General features: G+C 41.2%; 1 protein-coding gene across 8 annotated transcripts in view; it reads left to right on the top strand.

Annotated features, from left to right (window-relative positions):
* The window catches only part of MCF2L (MCF.2 cell line derived transforming sequence like), a 152654-nt gene that overhangs the window by 30609 nt on the left and 100690 nt on the right, over positions 1 to 21355 (top strand). Inside the window, exon 1 of one of the 8 annotated variants that reach the window (XM_021545617.3) lies at positions 1179 to 1441. The exons of the other annotated variants lie outside the window; for them this stretch is intronic. Coding sequence (XP_021401292.2) covers positions 1363 to 1441 — 79 coding nt within the window. The 5' untranslated portion in view covers positions 1179 to 1362. Of the gene's footprint in view, positions 1 to 1178; positions 1442 to 21355 lie in introns of those variants that run through there. 8 annotated transcript variants of the gene reach the window in all.

Here is a 21355-nt window from a genome sequence, read left to right as displayed (position 1 = left end):
TATCTAATACATGGAGCTGCTGTGGGCCTATCATACTTTGAGTGGAAATAATGTGGATTAATGTAGTAAATGAATTATATAAATCAATTTTACTGGCAGAGGAAGCCTAGATAGTTTGATGGGTCCTCTTAAAAACTTCTTTTTGTTCATATCCTCTCTAATAATATTGTTTAGAGTTATGAACAACTCATCACAGGTGTCCACTTATTTCCCTCTGTTATTTTTACCTGCTGTATGCAATCTGTAGAAAAGAATCTTTATTTAAAATAACACAGCACAGTCCTTTTAAACATAACAAAAAACATCTCTTTTTCTTTCAGCCATGGACAATTCGTTAATGTTTGTTAAAATTAGGATAAAACCAATGGGAGGGTTAGAAGAGTGGGAGAATTCAGCAAAATTCACCATCAGCAAAAACCTGCAACAATGAGATTTAGTAGGCATCAAGATGATATTTGGAAATAAAAAAATGTTAAAAGCATCATAGTTTCAAACGTGTAAAACAGTCTGTATAAAACAGTGGAAATCAATTATGAGGAGCAGTTGTATAGAGAAGCATTGTAGAGAAGTCTTGTAGGTTTTTCTGTGTCCCTGAAGGTTTTCCAGTGGTACTATAGAGTACCACTGGAAAACCTTCAGGGACACAGAAAGTACACAGAAAGTACCACTGTATAGTGGTACTCTATAGTAAGTGGAAGTTTACTGGTTATGAGGTTTGGTTTTCCTGGCTGCCTTTCGTAGCGGTTCTGCTGCCATACACCTTGAGGGGTCCACATAGCTCTGCTCTAAAACCCTTTGCCTAAGCTGGGAGTACAGTTGCTGTGGAAATACCGATTTCGCAGAGCTATAAGACTGCTGTAGCACAACATTTAAGCAAACTCCTCCAAAGACTCCAGAAGACAGCCGCATTTAAAGGAAAATCGACAGCGTTTAAAGGAAATCTGACGTCCTTAGCCTTCAAAAAGGACCGGTCCAAAGCGAGCGGGCTCTCCTCGGCATTTTCCCGCGGGCTGCCGATCTGGCGGGAGGTGCGGGCTCCCGGCTGGCGTGAGCGCGCCGGGCGCGCGGAGCGCGGCCGCTCCCGCGGGACGCGCGCGGCCCTGCGCGGCGCGGGCTCCGCCGCGCGTCGCTCCCGGCCGCGCGGCTGGGCGCGCTCCTGCCGCCCGCCCCGCCGGGCTCTGCCGGCGGGCACCGTGGGCTCCTGCCGCCCTTTGTGCCGCGGGGAGCCGCGCGGAGCCATTGAAATGCTGGGCTGCGGAGCGCTGCTGTAGCGGGCTGCTTTGGGGCTTTCCCCCCTGCCTCCCCTAATCCTTGAGCGGGGGGGGGTATGCTTGCTGCGGATTCTTTTTGTTTTATCTGAGAATGAGGTGCTGGCTGAAAATTGAAGAAATGGCACTAGAAGAATTGATGCAAAGATTAAATGCGGTTTTCCAGTGTGCTGGTAGGAGGAGCTGCTGGTCTTAAATAATGTGTTGTGTGGATGCTGTTAGTGATTTTGTGGGATTTACAGAAAATCCTGGCAATCTGACTAGCTTTCTTTATGCATGCTCTCATTAATAGGAAAGAGAACATTAAGAGATTTTGTCAGCAGGTTAAACTTTCATTGATTAACATTTAACATTTTTTTTAGTGCTCAATTATTCCTGAAGCACGCTTTAGAACGTCATTTTGAGTCGCTGTTAGCACAGTCGTGTACTCTACATGGGTCTTGATTCCCTTTTTTATCTGACTCGGCTGTACTTAAATTGGAGGAATTACAGATTTGTCTAGGGAAACGAGTCTGATAGGAAGCAGGTGAAAAGCTGAGCTAAGTGTAAGCACTGCAAGCCAGTATTTTGGGTGGATCTAAATTGCACTTCTATGAGAATGAAGAGTTGCATGAATTAATCGTGGTAAATGTAGTTTTACATCTGTGTGGATTAAAAATTAGAGCAGATCTGATAAAATGGTTTTAGCACTGTAGAAAGATTATGAAAATTTCTGAGATTGTTTTATTTGTTGAAAATGTAAATGCTTGTGTGTTCAAAACTAGAACTAAGAAGCAGTGCACAATAAGGTGATCTTTGATTAGATATAGGAGTGTTATCCTGGCTATTGCTCATGCAGACATGTGAACATATTTCAGAATAAAAACTTACCTGGAAAGATAAAAGAGGTGGTTTTTGTATCCTTTGAAACTGTTTGGTTTGCCCTTTATTCTTGGTTGACAGATTACAGAAGTGTTGCATCTTCTTGTCATGTGAGGCAAAACAGTGATTTGAAAATACAGAATATTATAAAGTATTATTCATTGCAGTATCAAAACTTGGAATTTATCTTCCCATTTTCCTAGTCTGCTGTTTTCTAAGTGTGACTTTTTCATCTTTTTCAATTTCCATGTGGTGGAAGCAGATAATTAGCAAGATGGCTGATGCTGTAGTCTGATGAACACATAGATTAAATACAAGTATGGAATGAACAGAGTATGCCGCTGTTTTCTTGGATAGGGAAAAAAGATATTTTACCTTCTTAACATTTTTTGGGGGGAAAACAAGATCTGATCTGACAAGAACAAGCATTAAATTACAAGTAAAGGTCACATACACATTTTTTTCTCCTTCCTTTTTTTTTCCTGTTAATTATCTTCCTATTTTCAAAACACATCTTTATTAAATATCTGGATATTTGCTTCATTTCCTGTTTCAATTTTCTGAATGCTTAAGAAGAAAGCCAGTCTGATATTTGCTTGGGCATACTGTCTGTTGCAGTTTATTTTAGTAATTAGTACATTACTTTTTCCACTCCCATGAAAATGCTGATCTAGCTTTTTTGTGGCAAGATAAATTTTAAGAAGGTGTGCTGGATTTAGTTGGGAATGGGGGGGAGGGGGGGCTTTTCTTCCTGAGCTGAAGGAGAGGGAGGCTCCAGAGTGGGAGGTTTGCCTGTGACACTGCCTGTCTCTCAGCTGTGCAGCTGCAGGTACACTGTGACCTTCATGTAAGCCACCAGCAGCTCCAAATGCTGTTTTCATATTTGCTGGCAGCTCTGACCACATGCTGGTTTTAGCTTGTTAAATTTGCATATTTAAAGAAAAAAAAAAAAAAAAACCAAATTAAAGCCAGCTTTTACTTTCCAGCCAATTTCATACTCATGATTTAGCTGGTCCCTCTCCCCCCCCTTCTCTTTCTTCCTCTCTGTTATAATCCTTGTGCAGGTATTCTCAGGCCACAGGCAGCGTTTTTATACAGCCAGTGCTTGTATTTATAGGTGGCTGTTTCAGGTTTCCTTTTTCCTTCACCCCCCCTCCCTTGCTGCTTTGAGGTTGCTCAGTTTCTCTGTTGACAGAGAAATGGGCGACAGTTGCTGTCTCCCATTCTTGGGCTGTACACTGTCCTTGGGTCTAATTATCCTCCATCTGCCTTCACAGCAGTCCTGTTGATTCAGAAATCTTTTGTAAGCAAAGATTTCCTTAACAGCCCAAGATCATATTCAATATTTCAATAGCTCCATGCTCAGGAGTAATTGAAATACAGATGTTCTCCTGGCTTCTCCCTGGTACAGCTGTTCACCTTCAGGCATTGAGGGATTTTCTCCTTTGTAGGATTCAAGGAAAAAACCCCAAAAACCTGTTCTTCTTTATCTTGTTTTGGGGTGGTTGTTTTTTTTTTTTTTTTTTTTTTTTTTGTTGTTGTTGTTGGTTTTTTTTTTTGTTTTTTTTTGTTTGTTTGTTTGTTTGGTTTTTTTTTTTTGTTGGTTTTTTTTGTTTGTTTGTTTTTTTTTCCCTCTGAATTATACTGCAAGCAGGCTGAGATTTATCCCAGGTAATTTTAAGCTTTGGAGTCAGAAGAGGAAGTCTAAAACCCTTGTGCACTGAACAGAGAGAAGGGGCGTGTTAAGAAGGAAAGTCCTTCCACCTTGTGAGGTGTGCAGGTTGTTCCTGTGACTAGGTCAGGGCCAGGAAGCCTGGAGCAACTCAGCTCCCAGCCTGGCATCTCCCAGTGCCTGAGGTTCGGAGTCTGGGTGTGTCTGTAATCTTTCACTGTTCTACCAGAACAGCCTCTGTGCCTCTGGCTGCTTTCCCACTTTTCCTATTTCAGCCTGGCACTTGCAGAACCTTTCTGGGCTACTCATCCCTCACTGCCACACCAGCACTTGCCTTAGAGATCCTGCTCTCTCTCCTCTGACCAAATTCTGATTTACTCACGTTCCCAGCCTCCATGGTAAATTACTGACCTCTCCTTACTCTCATACAATGTCTGATTCTCTCACTGAGTCCCTCGAGTGCCTTCCTGTGCCACATTTCACAAATCTGGACAGCTTTCTCTGGCAAAGCTTTTGATTGATTATTTCTAGTCTTCCTCACCTTCACCTTATTCTCCAACACCTTGCATTATCTTCTTCTTCTGGACATACTTACCTGCTAAAATCATGCTCCTTAGTTTAACATTATCATCTGTTTCATATTCCAGCTCTGACTCCTGCTCCACCATTCAAAATCACCTTGTGCCCTACACTCCCCCAGCAACTGGAAAGTGTGTTCCCATGGCATCTTTCTTTTTTCCCAGATATGCTTCTCAGTCTGCCCAGCCACTTTCCTTCTATCAAATGGCCACCTGGACTTGGATGACCAGACTAATTGCTTTTGTTGTTCTCATATAAACCCATAAAAGGCAGAAATTATTTAAAGAGATTCTCTGATTATTTTTTTTCCCATCAGAAAAAAAAGAGGTTATTTCAGAAAAAAAAACTGTGAAATTATTACCAATACTGAAAAGGAAAATCCTATTTTTGTCCATGTTTATTGTTTTCATGGATAACGGCATTATTTATCTTTGTCTGGATGTAGCTTTTCTTTTTCCTTCTTCTTTCTCAGTTCTGTTGTTTTGTTAAATTCAACCCTCTTACACAAATTTCTGTTTTTGGGCAGGACTTCCCCTCCCCATGGAACAGTAGCTCCGAGGTTGAAGCCTGAGATGATAAACTGTTCTGACCTAGGACCTCATGGATTGTCCATATCACTGACTGTGGTGGGGATTCTGCTTAGGACTCCCTTTGCTCTGACTGACACAGAAACAGTGTTAAGGCACCAGCTGTCAGTGTCAACCACTACCCTACATTTGCATCATTTGGAAGCCTCGCAGTGATGTGTTTAATTCGTGCAAACAGGCAGTACAAATCTGATATTCTCACTCTAAGCTTGTGGAAGCCCCACTATAATGGTTTCTTTCCACCTTGGAAAAGTGCCACTATTGCAACTACCATCTGTTTCCTCTCCTTGAACACAATTTTAATGCTCTGCAGAAAGAAGAAACATCAGCAACCCAAAGAAGGAAAACATGTGGTTCCTCAGTAAATATGTATGCAGTACTGGTATTTTAAGTCCAGGTAGCATCCCATAGCCATTTCAGTCACTTCTCAGTAGCTCCACATTTTCAGTCTTATTCACAGTTCAGGCCCAGACTTTACATTACATTTCCCTGGCTTTCTGTTCTTGACAGGCAGGCTTTTGAAGTTTTGAAGGCTGGCTCACCTGTCTTGGCAAATTAGGCACAGATGTGGGAGGAAGGGACTCACACACTGTCTCCAAGTACACGGAATCACTGGGGTGATTATTGCAAGGAGAGGACCACCCTCAGGCATACTGAAGGGACATTTTAAAGTTGTGGGCAGCTGGAAGGACCTCTTCTGTGTCCTCCCCATTCCTACTCTTGGGAGCTTGACTGCTCTTTCTTACCCTTGTGGCTTCTGTCCTCAATTTGCTTGATTTTCAACTTTGGGAAGTCATAATGTCTTTCTTCATATGGCAGAGTGCTCTGTATGCTCCTGTTGATTTGGCAAGCAGGCAGGTCTGAGCATGAAGGAATTGTTTTACTACTTGCCAACTTTTTCAGCTTTCTATGTAGCTGGTAGAGTTGGAGAGATCCGTGTGAGAGCTCTGAAATCTGCAGGTTGTGGGCACCCAGGTGGCACAAGACACAAACATTTGGGAGTGGATTGCTCATATTTTCTGTGAGGATGTACTGTCATGGATCCTGGGAGCACCTGCATGGCATACATTTTTTAACATATTCTGGCCTAAACCAAACTCTTTATTCTATTACTGAAACAGCTGAATCTAGTGAAACTAGTGGGAGCAACGTTCAGACATGACAACAGAATTGTCCTTATTGAAAGGAGCTGGCTGTCCTTCTGGGAATCTGAAAAATAAATATTTGATCAACATTAAGGTTGATTATGTTTTCTTTTTAGCAAAGCTATTATTGCTTAAATATTGTGTCCCAAAATGCTTCATCACAACAGAGTTGGATTTTTTTTTGCATACAACTTCCCGCCACCCCCCCTTCCAAAAAAACACTACCTATCACTGACTTCATGTCCAAAAATAGGTATTAAACAGTAAATGATGGCACATTTAGAATAGCTTTTCAGGGGATTATGGGGTGCATATTTGTCAGTCTCCTCTTCAGTTTATGGACTTTGGGTATATATATTTTAAAGCTTGCAGAGCCAGGAGAGCCCTGCTGGGATTTAAGTACTTAGTGATACAAAAGAAGAAAAAGCCTTTTCCTTTGATGTGTTTTTATATCCATGGTGTGTCAGAATATTTTCTTGGCAGGAGCACCTGGCACAGCTGCCTGCCACACTTCCAACCAAGAGTGCCAAGCTGCAAGATTACCTCGTGCATCTCAAATAACAGGGAACCTCTGCCCAGAAGAACAGTGCAGAGCAGGGTCAGAGTGTCTGCATGTAACTCAGGCTGAGTTGTCTTCAAGGTGTTTGCTCTAAGCTGATATGTTGGCCAAAACCTGGGAATAGGAGGCATTTGGGTCACTCACTTTTTCATTTAATAAAGATCAAATCAGCTACTTGAGATTTTGTTGTTTGTGTGTCAGCTCCAACAACTTCTTAAGGTTTTCAGTATCTGAAGCACTGCATTTCAGCTGGAAGTTTGAGCCTGCTGTCTTGCAATATCTGGCTTAGTTCCACTGTTTCTTTTGTCTTGTCCCATTAAATAGCAGCTCTCATTTTTGGACAGAAGGAACAGGATCTTGAATGCTTTTATATGGATTAATCACTTGTAGGTCTCTTGAGTTAACCCTGCGATATTATTTTGACCTCTCTCCAGTTACTTATCCCCACAACTACATAGTTCAAGCATGAGCCACTTGGCTCAGCACACATAGGAATGCAGCTTTGTGGTGATGCAAACTGTCTGGAAGTCCAGCCCTTAACATTGCCTTTAACAGCACCATGGGTGCAACCTCCTCATGCCTTGTGGAGCAGTCAGGCTGAGCACACAGTCCTGGGTGCAGATAGAGATGGAATCATCCTCTTGGATGTTGATTTCCTGCACAGAGTGGGCATTTTTGGACAACGGATCTCCTTACAGCAGTCTCAGATGTTAGCTATATCCTCAGTCTTCTTCTGCTGTTCTTTTTGTGGCTTTTGAGTTTTTGTAATAATGCTTTAAATTTCTTGATGACTGATGGGAAGTGCTATTTGAGTTGTGGTGTTCCAGGGGCAAGGAGCTGGCTGTTGAGCTTCCCACATGGTTCCCTGGAGCAGCAGAGAGTAGGACATAATGAAATCCTTGCTGCAATGCAAAAATGTTAAGCTTGGCTACACAAAAGGTGTAACTGGCTGTGAGTTTCAGCAAGGGAGAAAGCTGAAATGGAGAAGCCTTGTGATAGCCATCCCCAAATGTCTCTACCTTCATGTGAAGGTTGATGGTTTTTGAGCTTGGTAGGAGCGAGTGTGATGCTGCCTTAGGCACTTAAATCCCTTTGAGGACACAGGGCAAGGCAGTTTCCTTGTTGAATGTGGCACTCGAACTGTGGCGAGCTGATAAAGCAGAGCACGGCATGGTACTGCTAGGTTTTGAAGATTTCAGTGTGTTATGCTGCTTGGCAGCAGTCAGCGTTTTTGAAATTGATAATCTGGGCAAACAGGTATTTGGCAAGTTGAGAACTTGCAGTGCTGTGCAGTAAGCTCCTGTTTTTCACCTGTGCTGTTACGTCAGGGCTGTGCATGCTGTCACCCTTCCTGTGCTTCAGGCATTTGCTAAGTGACAGTTTCACTAAAAGTCTTTCTGCCTTCAGCATTTCATGTGGCAGGCAGAAAATTTGCACTGAGAAGTGACTGTCCTAGTTCTTTTAAAGTCTCAATTCTTGTTGAGCCAGAAAAGTACCTTCCTTTTCTTTCAATTCCTGCCTATCATCTGATGGATTTAAAGGGAGGGTGGCTTTGGATATGAAACACCAAGATAATTTATATAAATAGCAAATCATGAGAATACACATAGCTGATTTTAAAAATTACTCTTCAGGCTGCAACCTTCATTGTTAAAAATATGAAATGATAAATCGAAGTCTTTTTTATAAACCCTCCTGTGTCTGGCTTCTGGAATGAACAAAGTCATTTCCCTTGGTCACTATTCTGTCCTGGGCTGCTGGTTTTCTCTCCAGTAATCCTATGTTACTTAGCTGGTCATTTGAGGTTACCTCATGTCATATGCATTTGAACGAGACCTTTGTAAAACCAGTCTTGTATCAGCTTTTGGCCCATGAACCAAATGAACCAGCACGTTGTGTGACTGATTTGCTTCCTCTTTCTGTGTTTACCTTGCATGTGTTACAGCAGGCACAATGCCTACTGAAGCAACTGCTCTGGAAAGGTCCTGCCAAACTGAAATGTTCCTTATGGCTCTGTATCGTGCTGCTGTGGAATATTTGTAATTGAATGGATTGTTCTCTATTTCTATTATCTTAACATTTGCAATTTTCAGATTTACTGCAGTGAAGAGAATCATTTGGTAATTCATCCGGTGAGGTGAAAGCTGAGTGGGTTTTTCTGATTCCCTGTCTGCCCCGGAGCAGTCCCTGAGCTCTCAGGCAGGTGTCTTGGGTGTAGTGTGGAGGATGAAATCTACCCATCTTGTATCCTCTTGTTGATACTTACATGAATTCCTCTCTCCAAACACCAGGCAATTCTTCTGGCTTTTGTTTTCAGTTTCCAGCTGAGTCTGGAACTTGGTTGTTATTACCAAATGGATTTATAAAAGGAAACTTGGTATTTTCTTACTTAGCATTTCACTTTTTTGAGACACTTTACTCGGTCTTTCAGCATGTTTGTAATGTCAAAGTGCATTTATATAAAATACTCTATTCTTGTTATTATACTTAAAACCAAAATTAAAGTTCCCACCCAAACATTCAGTGAAACAAAGTAGATAAAAAAGCATGTTTGTGTTTGGGAAAGGATTTTTTCCACCTTACTTTGTGGACTGTTGACAATGGGAGAAGGGGAAAGATGGAAGCAAAACAGGTGTGTTTGGTTATGCAGCTTGGATGAGAACCAAAAGCGGGCAGAAATGAGGTGATATAAAAAGATTCTCTGGATGTTTTGCTCATAGATGGGCATTTATTAGGACATGAAGCTGGGTCCCCATAATACACTGTCTGCAAAACAACAGCTTTGTGTTCAATAGTTAGGAAGGAGTATGACCTACATTCACAGAATCACAAGAGTGATGAAAATTCATCATCATTACTTTATTCATGCTTGAGTACATGCCAGGCTCTAATTATGAGATGTCTCCAGTTTGCTCAGGACCCAAACATTTATTGTGTTCCTGGCACAGGTGGTTTTGTTGAGGACAGTCACAGTCAAAAATTCTGTTTCTGGGTTCTATGCAACAGCTGTTGAGGTTGCAAGTGATTTGTGGGATGTACATTGGAGTTCTGATAATACAGATTTGAAGGAAAACAACATTTGAGTGCACTGGAGGTATCAAAAGGAAGTCAAAAAAGTTGTTGATGGTTTTCAAAATGCTGCCAACAGCTGACAGGAGAAAAAAAAAGGATCTTTCCACATCAGCTTTCCATTTTAGCTTTCTAATTCCATACTTTTGTAATTTCCTTCTGCTGAGTCTCTTCAGAGCTTCTTACTCCCATCTCATGCTTTACTTGCCTTTCAAGGACATTGCAATCTGCATCTGAGTTCAGTGCCATCGTTTCAAAGTCAATTCCTTTGAAAATTGTATACCTGAATTTCTTTGAGACCACAAGCCTGGAGCAGGAGAGGGATATTAATAGAAACTGCTTCTCTCTGTTGTTGTATAAAGACAGAAGATGAATTATTTCAGTGTGGCAGTGGGAGGTGTTTTTCAAAGCAATTGTTTACATTTTTTATCCAACAAGGAATTTAAAAGATTTGGGTGGCACAGAGAGCTGCCATAATTTTGCACAAGGAGAGTAAAGGTACACATTAAATGCCACATTGCTAATTTTGCAGGTGTGCTTAGTGATTATCCAGCCTTCAGAAAATCAGGAAGAAACTTTGCAGCATCCTACCACATGCCTTTTAAAACATGGAAACAGAACAACTACTCCAGGCCTTATTTGATACTCTTTTTAAACACCCTCGAACCCCACAATGATTCTTTTAGGACGATGGTCTAGGGCTGAATTCAGTAAAGGCTCTGCCTGACATTCATGTGACGCTGCAGAGAACTCTAATTGGAGCTGGTAGGAAGAGGCAGGATTTAAATTTTATTCCCAAAGGAGGGTGAGAGTTTTGAGATCCAAGAGCAGTTGGAAGGGAAATACAGGTATTTGAGACAGCCTGATGTGCGACTGCCAGGGCAGGAAGGGATGTGGGTGTTAACATTTGGCACTTGGATCGCAGAGAAGCCCCTCCTGTTCCCCCACATTCCCTCAGGAGTTCCTCTCCCATCCTTTCCCATCAAGTAGCTCCTGACTTTCTGCACGTGGACATTCCCTGGGCTGCAGTGTGGCTGGTGGCTCTTTGGTGTGCATCCTGCCTGGGGAGGAAAGCAGGAGCAGGCAGGGCTGCGAGACAGAGGAGCCTTCCCACTCACTCGGCATCACCTCCACCCTGGACCTGCAGTCTCGCTGGTTTGGCAACCAGTCTGCAAGTTTCCCTGACATGTGAGACATGTGATGCATGGCTGGTACAGAGACCTAGACCTGTGTCATTAAATAGCAACAAATGTTGTTTATAATATTCAATTTTAAAGGAAGCAGGATGTGTACATCCACTCTCCCCTCTTTCCTAACCCTTTTCTCTGCTGCCTGCTCCTGGCAGCAGATCAGCTGTGGGTTAGCCTTACCAGGGGGTTATTTTTGGTCATTAGGCTCTGTGGGGTTCTCACAAGCCTTGCCACCTGTGTCCTGCTCTGCTGTGCAGGGAGCAGGGCCACACTGGCTGCTGTGCTGGGGGTTTGCAGATCTTGTTTCTCCACAGAACCTACTCTACAGACTGCAAGGGCCACCCTGTCCATTGGGGCCCCTTCATCCCATAGAGATCATAGTGCTTCACAAGCAGCTGCTCTGGCTACAATGTACTGGAGTTGAAAAGTACTCAGGAAAAAATTATTAGAAGTGTCAGGTTTGATTTTATAGCCTCATTAATGCTGGAGACCTCAGACTTTGATAATTACCAATACATTGGTAATTGCAGAGGGAAGAACTTAGTTTAACTCTTTATGCCTTTAGAAAGGAATTTTAAGGGTCAAAGCCTGATTTTTTAAACGTATTGCTAATAACACATTAAGTAATTAATTAGTAAGTTATTAAGGTATGAATAAATGAAAGTGTGTTTTAAAGGCTGGTAATTTGCTCTGCTCCATTTTTTGTATAGCCTGCCAAACCCTTCCCTGTTGAGTTATACTGCTCTGGACAGATCCCTGCCTCGAGTAACTTGTTATCTGTATTTGACACAGCAGAAAAGGAATCATCAGACAAGCGTGGTGGAATTGATGAGGAAGGGAGGGAAGGAGGAGCATTCCCAGAAGAAATAAGGTCAGGCACATCACTGCACAGTACTGCCAGTGGGCTTCAAGCAGTTTTTTGTTTGGGAGAAGAAGGGGTGTGTGCCCCATGGTATCCTTGGCAGGTCTGGTCCCTGCTTGCAGAGGTGAGAGTCCGGTTGTGGTTCCTGCCCAGCTCAGTCACCTGGGCTTCCTTTCCTAGAGGTGAGGTGGGATGGGAGGGAGCAGGGCAAGGCACAGCTTGGCACTTGTGCATCTCCTCCCCTGATAAAGTCAGGGCACGGCAAGGGTGGGAGCTCAGGGAAGCAGCAACACCCGTCTCATCTGGAGGCAGCCTGGGCGGTGTCTGGCCAGTGACGGCTCTGCGTAAACTCGGATATCCGGGGCTGGTACCTGCTCTTGTTCTTCACCTCAGCTGCTCCTGTCAGCAGGCAACCAGCGCTGTGTTACCAACAGTTAAGATGTGAATCACAGAATCACAAAATCACAAGGTTGGAAGGGGTCTTCAAGATCATCGAATCCTACCCATGCCCTTAACACCTCAACTAAACCATGGCACCGAGTATCACATCCAGTCTTTTTTAAACACATCCAGGGATGGTGACTCACCACCTCCCAGGGCAGACCATTCCAGTATTTTATCACTCGTTCCATTAAAAACTTTTTCCTAATATCTAACCTATATTTCCCTTGACGCAGCTTGAGACTGTGATATCTCGTTCTGGAATAGCACGAAATGAAATAGCATTTTTGCTCCAGTGTTTTAGTTTCCATTCTTGTCACATTTTTCCCCTCTATATTTTAAAAATTTGTTTGAAAAATGATGTAAAATATCACATTTCACCATACTCAATGCAGAGTTTTGGGTTTGTATGGTGTAGAGTCAACACTTGGTGAGCTTACTAGGTTCTGATAGCTGTTAGATGTCCAGTTAACAGAACTGCAGTTTCCACAAACAAAAGTTTCTAATATCAAGCAGCAGTTTAACTGCAATTAATAAACCATGTTGCTGCTACCTAAATGAGACCATTTGAAAAACAAACCAAAAAAAAACCAACAGCAACAATTTTTAATAAAGTTTTTTATATTTAAAGCTTTTTCAAAACCATTGGTCCTAAAAGATCTTCCAAGCACATCTACTTCTTTATCTCCCTTGTCTTTGGTTTCCCATGGTTTCTCTTGTATCAGGTGAGAGATGGGTACCTTGCAGTGGTTTGAACCATTAAAGTGGTGGTTGATTAAACAGAAATTTACTTTTTTTTTTTTTTTTTTTTTTTTTGAGGAGAGAGAAGTGTGCTCAGTGTCATATCTGCCACCTGCCCTGCTGCATCCTGAGGTCATTTGAGCTGATACCAGGGCAAGAGTGAGGACACATGGCCATGGCACTGGAGGAACAGGGATGGGGCATGACTGCTCCTTCACTACCAGTCTGCAGTTAATTAAGAGGAGAACTGGTGAAACTCCTGTGACCATCTCCCTTAATTTGTGTTTCCTGGATAACTGAATCAAGTACAATAATCTCTTCAGAAGTTTACTTGTCTTGCTTAACTTTCAGATCTGAAATGGGTATTGAGTGTTGTGGCTGCTGATTTGCTGACTGGCAAAGCAGAGAGAAGCTGCCTGGTCTGTTTGTTATCATACTTGATTTCTGCAGAGATCTGCCCTTTAAGTCCAGTTTCTCAACTGAGTCTTTTCACTTCTTGATGCATGCTTCTGTCAAGATTTAATTGAATTTTCAGCTCACCAGTTATCCTGGAGTTCATTTCGGTAGGTGTAGTATTAGGCTCCAAGTCTTCCATGTTGTGTGAAATAGAAACATTTCAGTTCATTCTGTCCCCTGCCTCTAAGAACTTCAGTATTTCAAGGTGTGATATCTGCAGACAGTTTATTTTCACACAAGATTTTGATTGCTGTGAAAGGTAGAAATAGTTACATTTTTTATGGTGCCACTTATCCAAACTCTTTAATTTTTTCACACCTCTTAAAACAAATACATGATGCATTAAGCAATAATTTACTTTGAAGATCAAAACTTTTTTTTTTAAATTCAGATTCTAGTATGTATAAACCAATACCAGAATTTCTTCAAGTGCCACATTTTTAATTCACCTTGTGAGTAAATAGGATAGAGGTGCAACCAGTGACTGACTTAGACCCTGTTTCTCTTTGTATTTTCATCTTGCACTATGTCCAAAGAAACAAATGTCATGGGATGGTGATTTGGAAGGCACAAGGCTGAAAGCCGAGTATGCACATTGAGTCTAAAAAGTGACATTTTGTTGTGACTTTCATTTTTCTTTCTTTCTGTGGTTCAGTTTATCAATTTACAGATTTGCCTTAACTGAGTCCAAAATCAGAGAAAAAAGTTTGCTTAAACTAGAGACTAAATATACATTATATTAGTAACAACTTTTAAGTATGTGTTAGCAATCAGCTGCAATAAGAGCTAGAAGTACTTTTTTTAATGAGACACCTTTTTTGATTTTGTCCAAGCCACCTGTTGAGAGCTTTAAATATTGTTAAGATTTGATATTTGTCTAAGAAAAAAACCATTGTTGTGGCAGCTATTTGCTGTTTTTCTAGCCTTGATATGAAACATAAGATGCTTGTCTTTTAATTTAGAAGTCGATGTTCATAGCAAATTTCTTTTTCAGTGCTAAATTATTAATCTTAAATGTTATCTGAGAAGATTTTGGTCATTTACTGGTTATTGACTTCCATTATCAATTTATAATATTTGCAAAGTTAATATGAGAGATATGAATTTTTATACTTCGTGTCTGCTATCAATTCTTGTGTTGCAGTTTGATGAGAATATATTCAAACTCTTAAAATTCATTTTTCAGTTGGAAAAGTGCCTTAAATCATGGAATTGAGGCATGAGATTTATTCTGAAAAGGAAACAAGGTACATCTAGGCTTTTATCACTGCCCAGTGTTTGCTCCTTGTGGTCTTTGCTGTATCTGCTATAACATCATGAAAGAGTAGGTCTCTCACCCAAGGCATTGTGTTTTATACTTTATTAAAAATTGCAACCCATAAAGCATTAAAACTTGTCAAAATAAACAGTAATTGTTATTTCTTATTATGATGCCTTGTTTGTACATGTACACTCCCCCTCTATCCCTATCTGCATGCTAGGGAGGGTTTCTGTATCGATGCAATATGAACAGGATGATTCCAAGTCTTACCTGTTTTCTGAGACACTACAGCAAAGCAGCTACTCCAAGTGAAAGATCAGTCCCCAGCACTGAGCAGGAAGCACAGGGGCACTCTGGCAAAGCCAGAAGCAGTTTCCTTTGCATGCTAGAGGTGCTTTCTCCTCTCCTCAGTCCTGAGAGGTTAACTCTCACCCTCTGCTCCTGATCCTGCTGTCCTGAGCTGGTCCCTCCTCAGGTCTCCTGCCTGAGCTCATCTGCTGCACCCAGCCTCACACCACACCTCCCCTCCCAGTGCCTCTGCCTCCTCTGCCCTCAGCCCTTTCAGTCCCCAGCTGTCCCTCCCCAGTACCAAGTCCCTTTCCTTCCACAGGCCTCCTTGTAGTGCCTCCTTTCACTAGAAGTTGACTCTGTCTGGCCTCCTTTCCCATTTTGCTGCAGTCACTGACCAGCCTTCCCCAGGCTGTGGCTGGTGTCCCCCCTGTGCCAGCAGCCCCATGTTCTGTGTAGGGGATCCTTCTACCCCCACACCCGGTGGTTTTTCTACCAGTGAGAGGAGATGGGCTTGCATCAGGGAAAGGAGAGAGCTCCAGACCAGACTGAGTGGTTCTGGGGAGCTGTGGCAAGCCCCAAGGCTGCAGGTGCTTTAACCCTGTCACTTGCTGTCATTCCACCAGAGTTATGTGCTGGGCACCCTATGGATAGAAGACGACCTTCTGGCTGTGGTGGAGCTACTTGTAGTGCTCAGAGGGGTTCCTGCTGAACTTAAAGTCAGTGACAAGCCAGAACAGTTTGTCAGAAAAAAAGGATAGAAGAATGCTAATACAGTGTGGATACAATATGTGTGTGCTTTTTAGGACGTGGAGGAAGCAGATCCTGGATCTTTACTGCTGTATAAGATTGCATCACCCAGCACCTAACAATAAATACTACTTTTGGAGGTCCTTTGTTGGAAGGGCCCCCTTCAGATAAGAAAGGAGATCTTGTTCTGCCAATCCTTTAATGACTATGTCTCTCTGTGTGCATTCAGGGGAAGGGGGAGTTCAGATAGCCAGATGAATTTTAACAGAAGGTCTTTGTGTAAAATATATGCACATTAAGAAAGAAATATATTTAAAATCTGTTTTCAAGAAGAATGTGTAGTTACAATGGGGGAAAAAAGTGTAGTGGTATTTTGTTCTGTTTTGCAGTTCCTTTGTAGAAAAGACTCAGATCATGGTACTTCAAAACTATTTCCATTTTTCAAACTTATTTCTGGTTAAGTTTATTTGAAGGAGGTTGTTTAGCTGCATGTATAAGGCAGTAAATACATTTAGAAAGGTTGAATTATGAGGAATTCTGTATGCTGTCCTTGTCTTCATCATGTATAGAGGTTATTTGGAGTTGTATAAAAATTCAGCAGTTTAGTATTAGTTCTTTATTTCTTGAACACCAAAATAAGAATGCATAATTTTTTTATTCAAGCAAACTGAATAGGGTTGGTAATTGGAGACTTGAGGATTTAGGATCTGTTTGTTGTTTCATAACACTGTCCACACATTACAAATGAATTTTTAATTTATTCTCCCAGTCTGTGATAACCTAATCACCTGCCAGCACTCGACAGTTCTGCACACTTGTGATTTATTCAATTCCGTCTTTCTAAAACATGGAACAGGGTTTTAATTGCCTTTTGTGAAGAATTTTGCCAGCAGGGCAATGGAGCCTTGTTAAACTTTTTTATTCCTTCATTTGCAGACAGAAACTGCTTAATCTGGTAGCTCTGAAGTTTGTACAAACTTTGGATCTACCTTAAATACATTTGCTTTAGCCCTTTTTCATACCTGAAAAAATTAACATAAACTTGAAGATTACTTTTCTCTCTTCAGACAAAGGACTTTGGCTGTCATACCTATTGTTTTTGTACTTTCTGACAACTGTTAAATATATGATGCACCATTTATCTGCCTGCATGTGTGTACAACTTGTAAATAATTTAATGTTTTACTTTACCACTTGGCAACTTCACATAACTCTAAAATGAGGAAGATAAAATTCTGCTAAATTATTAATTCACTGGGAAATGGAAACAACTAACATAAAATGAGCACTGAAATGGTTCCCTTTTCCTCTGTGGGAATCAAAGCAGTGAACACAACTGGATAACAGCAAGGGAGCTAAATGAACCAGATGATTATAGAATAATTTAGATTGGAAAGGGCTTCTGTGGGTATCATCTTGTCCAACCACCAGTTCAAAGCTAATCTACTTATTAGAGATATGCTTGGTTGAGTCTTGAATGCCTCCAACAGTGGAGATGATCCAGGATGGAGGCATTCAGGAGTTGGCTGCACAGACAGGGCACATCAGATCTGCTGCCTGGCTGGCTGGTGGATTTTGGTGGTACTCTGCAGTGTTAGAAGTTTTCCTGCAGGTTAAAACCTTTGCAGCAAGGTGTACATGTGCTCCAGTGCCATTGCAGAAAATTTTACAGCTTGCTCTAAATGGATCAAGGCACAGTGACTCTGTGACTCTAGGTCTTGCAACTTAAAATAATTTATGTCAATTTTCCTAGTACCAGTTGTTTCTTTTAGTTATTTACTGTGGGGCTTTTTGTTTTGCCATATTCATATAGTATATATTGTAGTAGTCATCACAGATTGTTTTAAATGTTTAAAGAGAATTAAATGATTGTACATAGAGAAATGTGGCAAGATAGTATTAGTATCCAGGACAGCAGCTAAGTCCAGGCATGTAGCTACAAAGCAGAGCAGAGTATAATTTGTGGTTTAATAAAGAGTCTTATAAAGTAAAGTTAAACCTGTGTTCTGCAAAATTTCTGCACTCAGCCTTTTCTCTGATACTACTTTGGTTTTGATCTGGATTTACTTAGATTCGAGAGCACCTGGGGAGTTCTGAAATACCTGAGTGTTGTATATATTTAACATGAACTGTGGTATCTGTGCTTTTTTTGTTTTGTTTTCTTACCTGCTTCTCACTCCTGGGATATATCTGGGAATCCCGTATGTTCCTCTGAAGGAGAAAGTCAGTTTGTATGATGCTCTCCAGATGCCTTGCTTGTGTTTAAGGATATATAATAAAAAATATCCCAGGCAGAAGGCAGACCTGTACATAACTAATAGGAGTGCCTGGGGCTGGTGGCCTACACATCACAAATCTGAGCAAAGATTACTCCTATGACTATATCCCTGATTTGTGTTGGATTGCACAAGGAGAGGACCAGTTCCCTAGATCCTGTCCTTAGGTTTGGCATTCCACTACTGATTCTTGAACATCCTGCTCTACTAACTGTTGTCAGCCACCCAGGTGAAACCCTGGATGTTGTTTGGGAAGCAAATGTTTTTTTCTGTGGAGAAGATGGGATGTGTGCAGAGACTAAAATACAGTCAGTTTAAATGCACAGGGACAGTGTATTTGACGTGGTGGATGGAGTAGTTGTCACCTGGAGGGGATGTCAGCTTTCTGGAGCAGATCACCCTCCTTAAAGATCCCAACTGCTGCATCCCCCAGACCAAATCCTCAGTATCAGTCTTTTAATGGGAGCACCTGTGCCCCTCTTTCTCAATAGTTCCATCTTCAGTGTCATCATCATCTTCCTCAAACAACCTGGGATTGATTAAGTCAGTTTGGTGATGAAGAGTAAAACCATGTTTTTAGTGATCAGAATTTCCAGAAACACATCCTTAATGGACAACAGAACATGCCTCTGTAACATTTCTTCTGTATAAAAAAGGAACACATAAAAACTGCTGTCACATCTGTCTTTACTGACAGCATTTAGAATGTCTTGGAAAAAATTAATATGTGAATCCAGATGTAACAAAGAAAATCAAAATTTGGGAGGGAGAAAGGGATTATTAGCTAGGATTAACCTTTTGTTTTATGGCTCTACAGCTATGGGGACCTACACTGTGTGCCCTTTGCAGACTTGAATCACATCTTCCCTTTGCAGACTTTAGTCACAATGTGCAGGCTGAGGTATAACCTATGATTATTTTGGTAATGTCTTGACTTTTTCTTTCTCAGTGGCTTACATATTAATAATGTTATTTCCCTCAGTGTTTCTGTGCTGTATGTCAAGAGGAGCCATGATTTCATCACTGCCTGTTTCTACTTCATATATTTAATTTACAAAATCTTCAGTGTCTTTCAACACATTTTGATGTGTAATAATTTATTTGGCCATTGTAACTCCAATGATGTATTTACCCATTGTGCCTTTATTTGGGTTCTAAGTGTACAGCCATAAATAGTCATTATTTATGCTATTAATGCTATTTTATTTTATTTATGCAGTAGTGCCATTTTATTTAATCATGTGAACATCTCAGCTGAAGAATCCAGACACAAGCACATTTTAAAGTACTATTTTAGGAAATATTAATTTAATAATACACCCAACCTGGAAATCAATAGATATTTCAGCAGCTTTCCACATGCCCCTTTGTGTACCATCATATTTGACTTCTTCAACCAGGAGCCACATCACATGTCTCTGCTTGTCCTACCTGGAACATATCCATGCATAATTCACTGTTCAGCTGCACAAATGCAAATGCCCACACAAAGGGAGCAAGAAGTCACTGGGAGCAGGAATCCTCCTTTTGGCAGCAGTATAGAGTCAGGTCAAACGAAGTGCCTGTGTGATTGGGGCTGTATTCAGTGTTGGTGCTTGTTGGAAAGATGCTATAGATGGAATGATTTTCTCAGTCTTTTTAAAGGTTACAGTGATAGTAACTGCATATCTTACAGTGCTTATTTTAGGTTTTCAGAAGGAAATTGTTGATTCTTAGTTCTCAGAGAACTTTTCACTACTCAACTGAAGCATGGACTTGTAGTCCTTTGCAGTTCCAGATGACATAAAGACCCTTGGTCTCTCTCTCACTGTGTGTAGATTTATTTGCTTACATGTTTTTAATTATGACTCTGAAATTAAAAAATGTTTATTAAAACTGAGTAGCTTATAAGCAGAATGAGGCAAACTAACTCTGAACAAACTAAAACTTTGACTGTCTAGGAAACTGTTGAACGTCCCACCAGAAATCCCTTTATCCCAGTTCAATTAAGCATGCTTATCTCTACACAGAAAAAATCCTACTTCACTAGAGGCTGACATAAGCATAATGGAAATCAGCAGTTAATGAATGTTCATTAATATTATAAAAACCTCATTCCTTCTCCAAACACTTCTGTGATTTATCTCTATAACCATTTCAGAAGGTTGCAGTACACAACCTGCTGTGCTGCATCCTAACAGTAACCTGAGAAAAATTGTATGAAGTTCTTACAGCCTAGGGATTTTTGCAACATTTTTGAAAGGTCCCTAAAAGGTATTACAGCTGCATATAAGCTTTGTAAAGTATTAATAGCATTACTTCTTCTGTGCTGAGTGGATTACTGCCATATATATTTGCAATTGGTGTAACAGTACCTGCAGAAGAATTTCAAAGCAGCAACTCAACTGAAAACTCTCTCATTTTATTAATAGCTCATTCATGAAAGGACTAAGAGAAGACTGTGAAAAGTGTAGAAGAATTGAAGTCTGATAAAGAAGATGTGAGAACTGAGCACTGGATCCCTCGGGTCCAAGGAACATGGCAACATAGAGGAAGGAAGTTTAGAGTAGCAGAGACTGAAGGTTGGAAGTGTGCTCCTGGCCTGTGGCAGCACTACAAGACAATATTCTCTGTCATAAACAGGTGCTCAGCAGTGATTTCCCTCTGTACACATTAGATTATTGAGAACACCTGAAGCTTAGTCAGGCCTCACCCCTGCTGGGAGTTGTCTGGATTCATTGCTCCAGCAGTGGTCTGTATAATGTTTTGTATTTCATAGTTGTCAAAGGCATCATCTGCAGAAAGTGACCTTCAAAATCATGGAGTTTGCATTTTCTTGGCCCTCAGCAAAATCAGCCCCTCTTGAACAATTGAGAAATGTGTTCAGGTGCTCTGTATCCTTCAGAGAAACTGAGGAAGTACAGGTTTCACTCATGAGCTGTTTGTTGGTCTTGAATGCTGCAGATCTGGTTGGGGAAAGCAGCAGCAACTGTCTAGAGTGTAAATGCATTCAAACCCCTTCTCTGCCTGCTTCTGCCAGAGCTCAACCTGTTGGGAAAACACTGTGTAACTGCTGTACTTGTTAAAAGATACAACTTTTAAACTAGAATTCTCTTTTGAGCATAGTCAAAGATTCCTAAATGCCAGCCAGACATTTTCCAATGTCAGATTTTGATTCTCCCTTCCCCAGTTCATTCTGCACAGCTGTTTGCTGGGAGGTCAGTCAGTGTTTTTGGCTGCATGTGTTATTCATTTCTGTGCATTCATACGTGCTTGCATAGGCATGTATATGCACATATTAGATGCAGGTGATTTTTGAACACAGCTTTCACAAGTATAACTCAATATATTAAAGTAAGCTATTTATCCTG

The sequence above is a fragment of the Lonchura striata genome, chromosome 2, assembly GCF_046129695.1.
Source record: "Lonchura striata isolate bLonStr1 chromosome 2, bLonStr1.mat, whole genome shotgun sequence".
Taxonomy (NCBI): domain Eukaryota; kingdom Metazoa; phylum Chordata; class Aves; order Passeriformes; family Estrildidae; genus Lonchura; species Lonchura striata.
The sequence above is the reverse complement of the archived record's forward strand: the minus strand, read 5'-3'. Positions and strand labels throughout refer to the sequence as shown.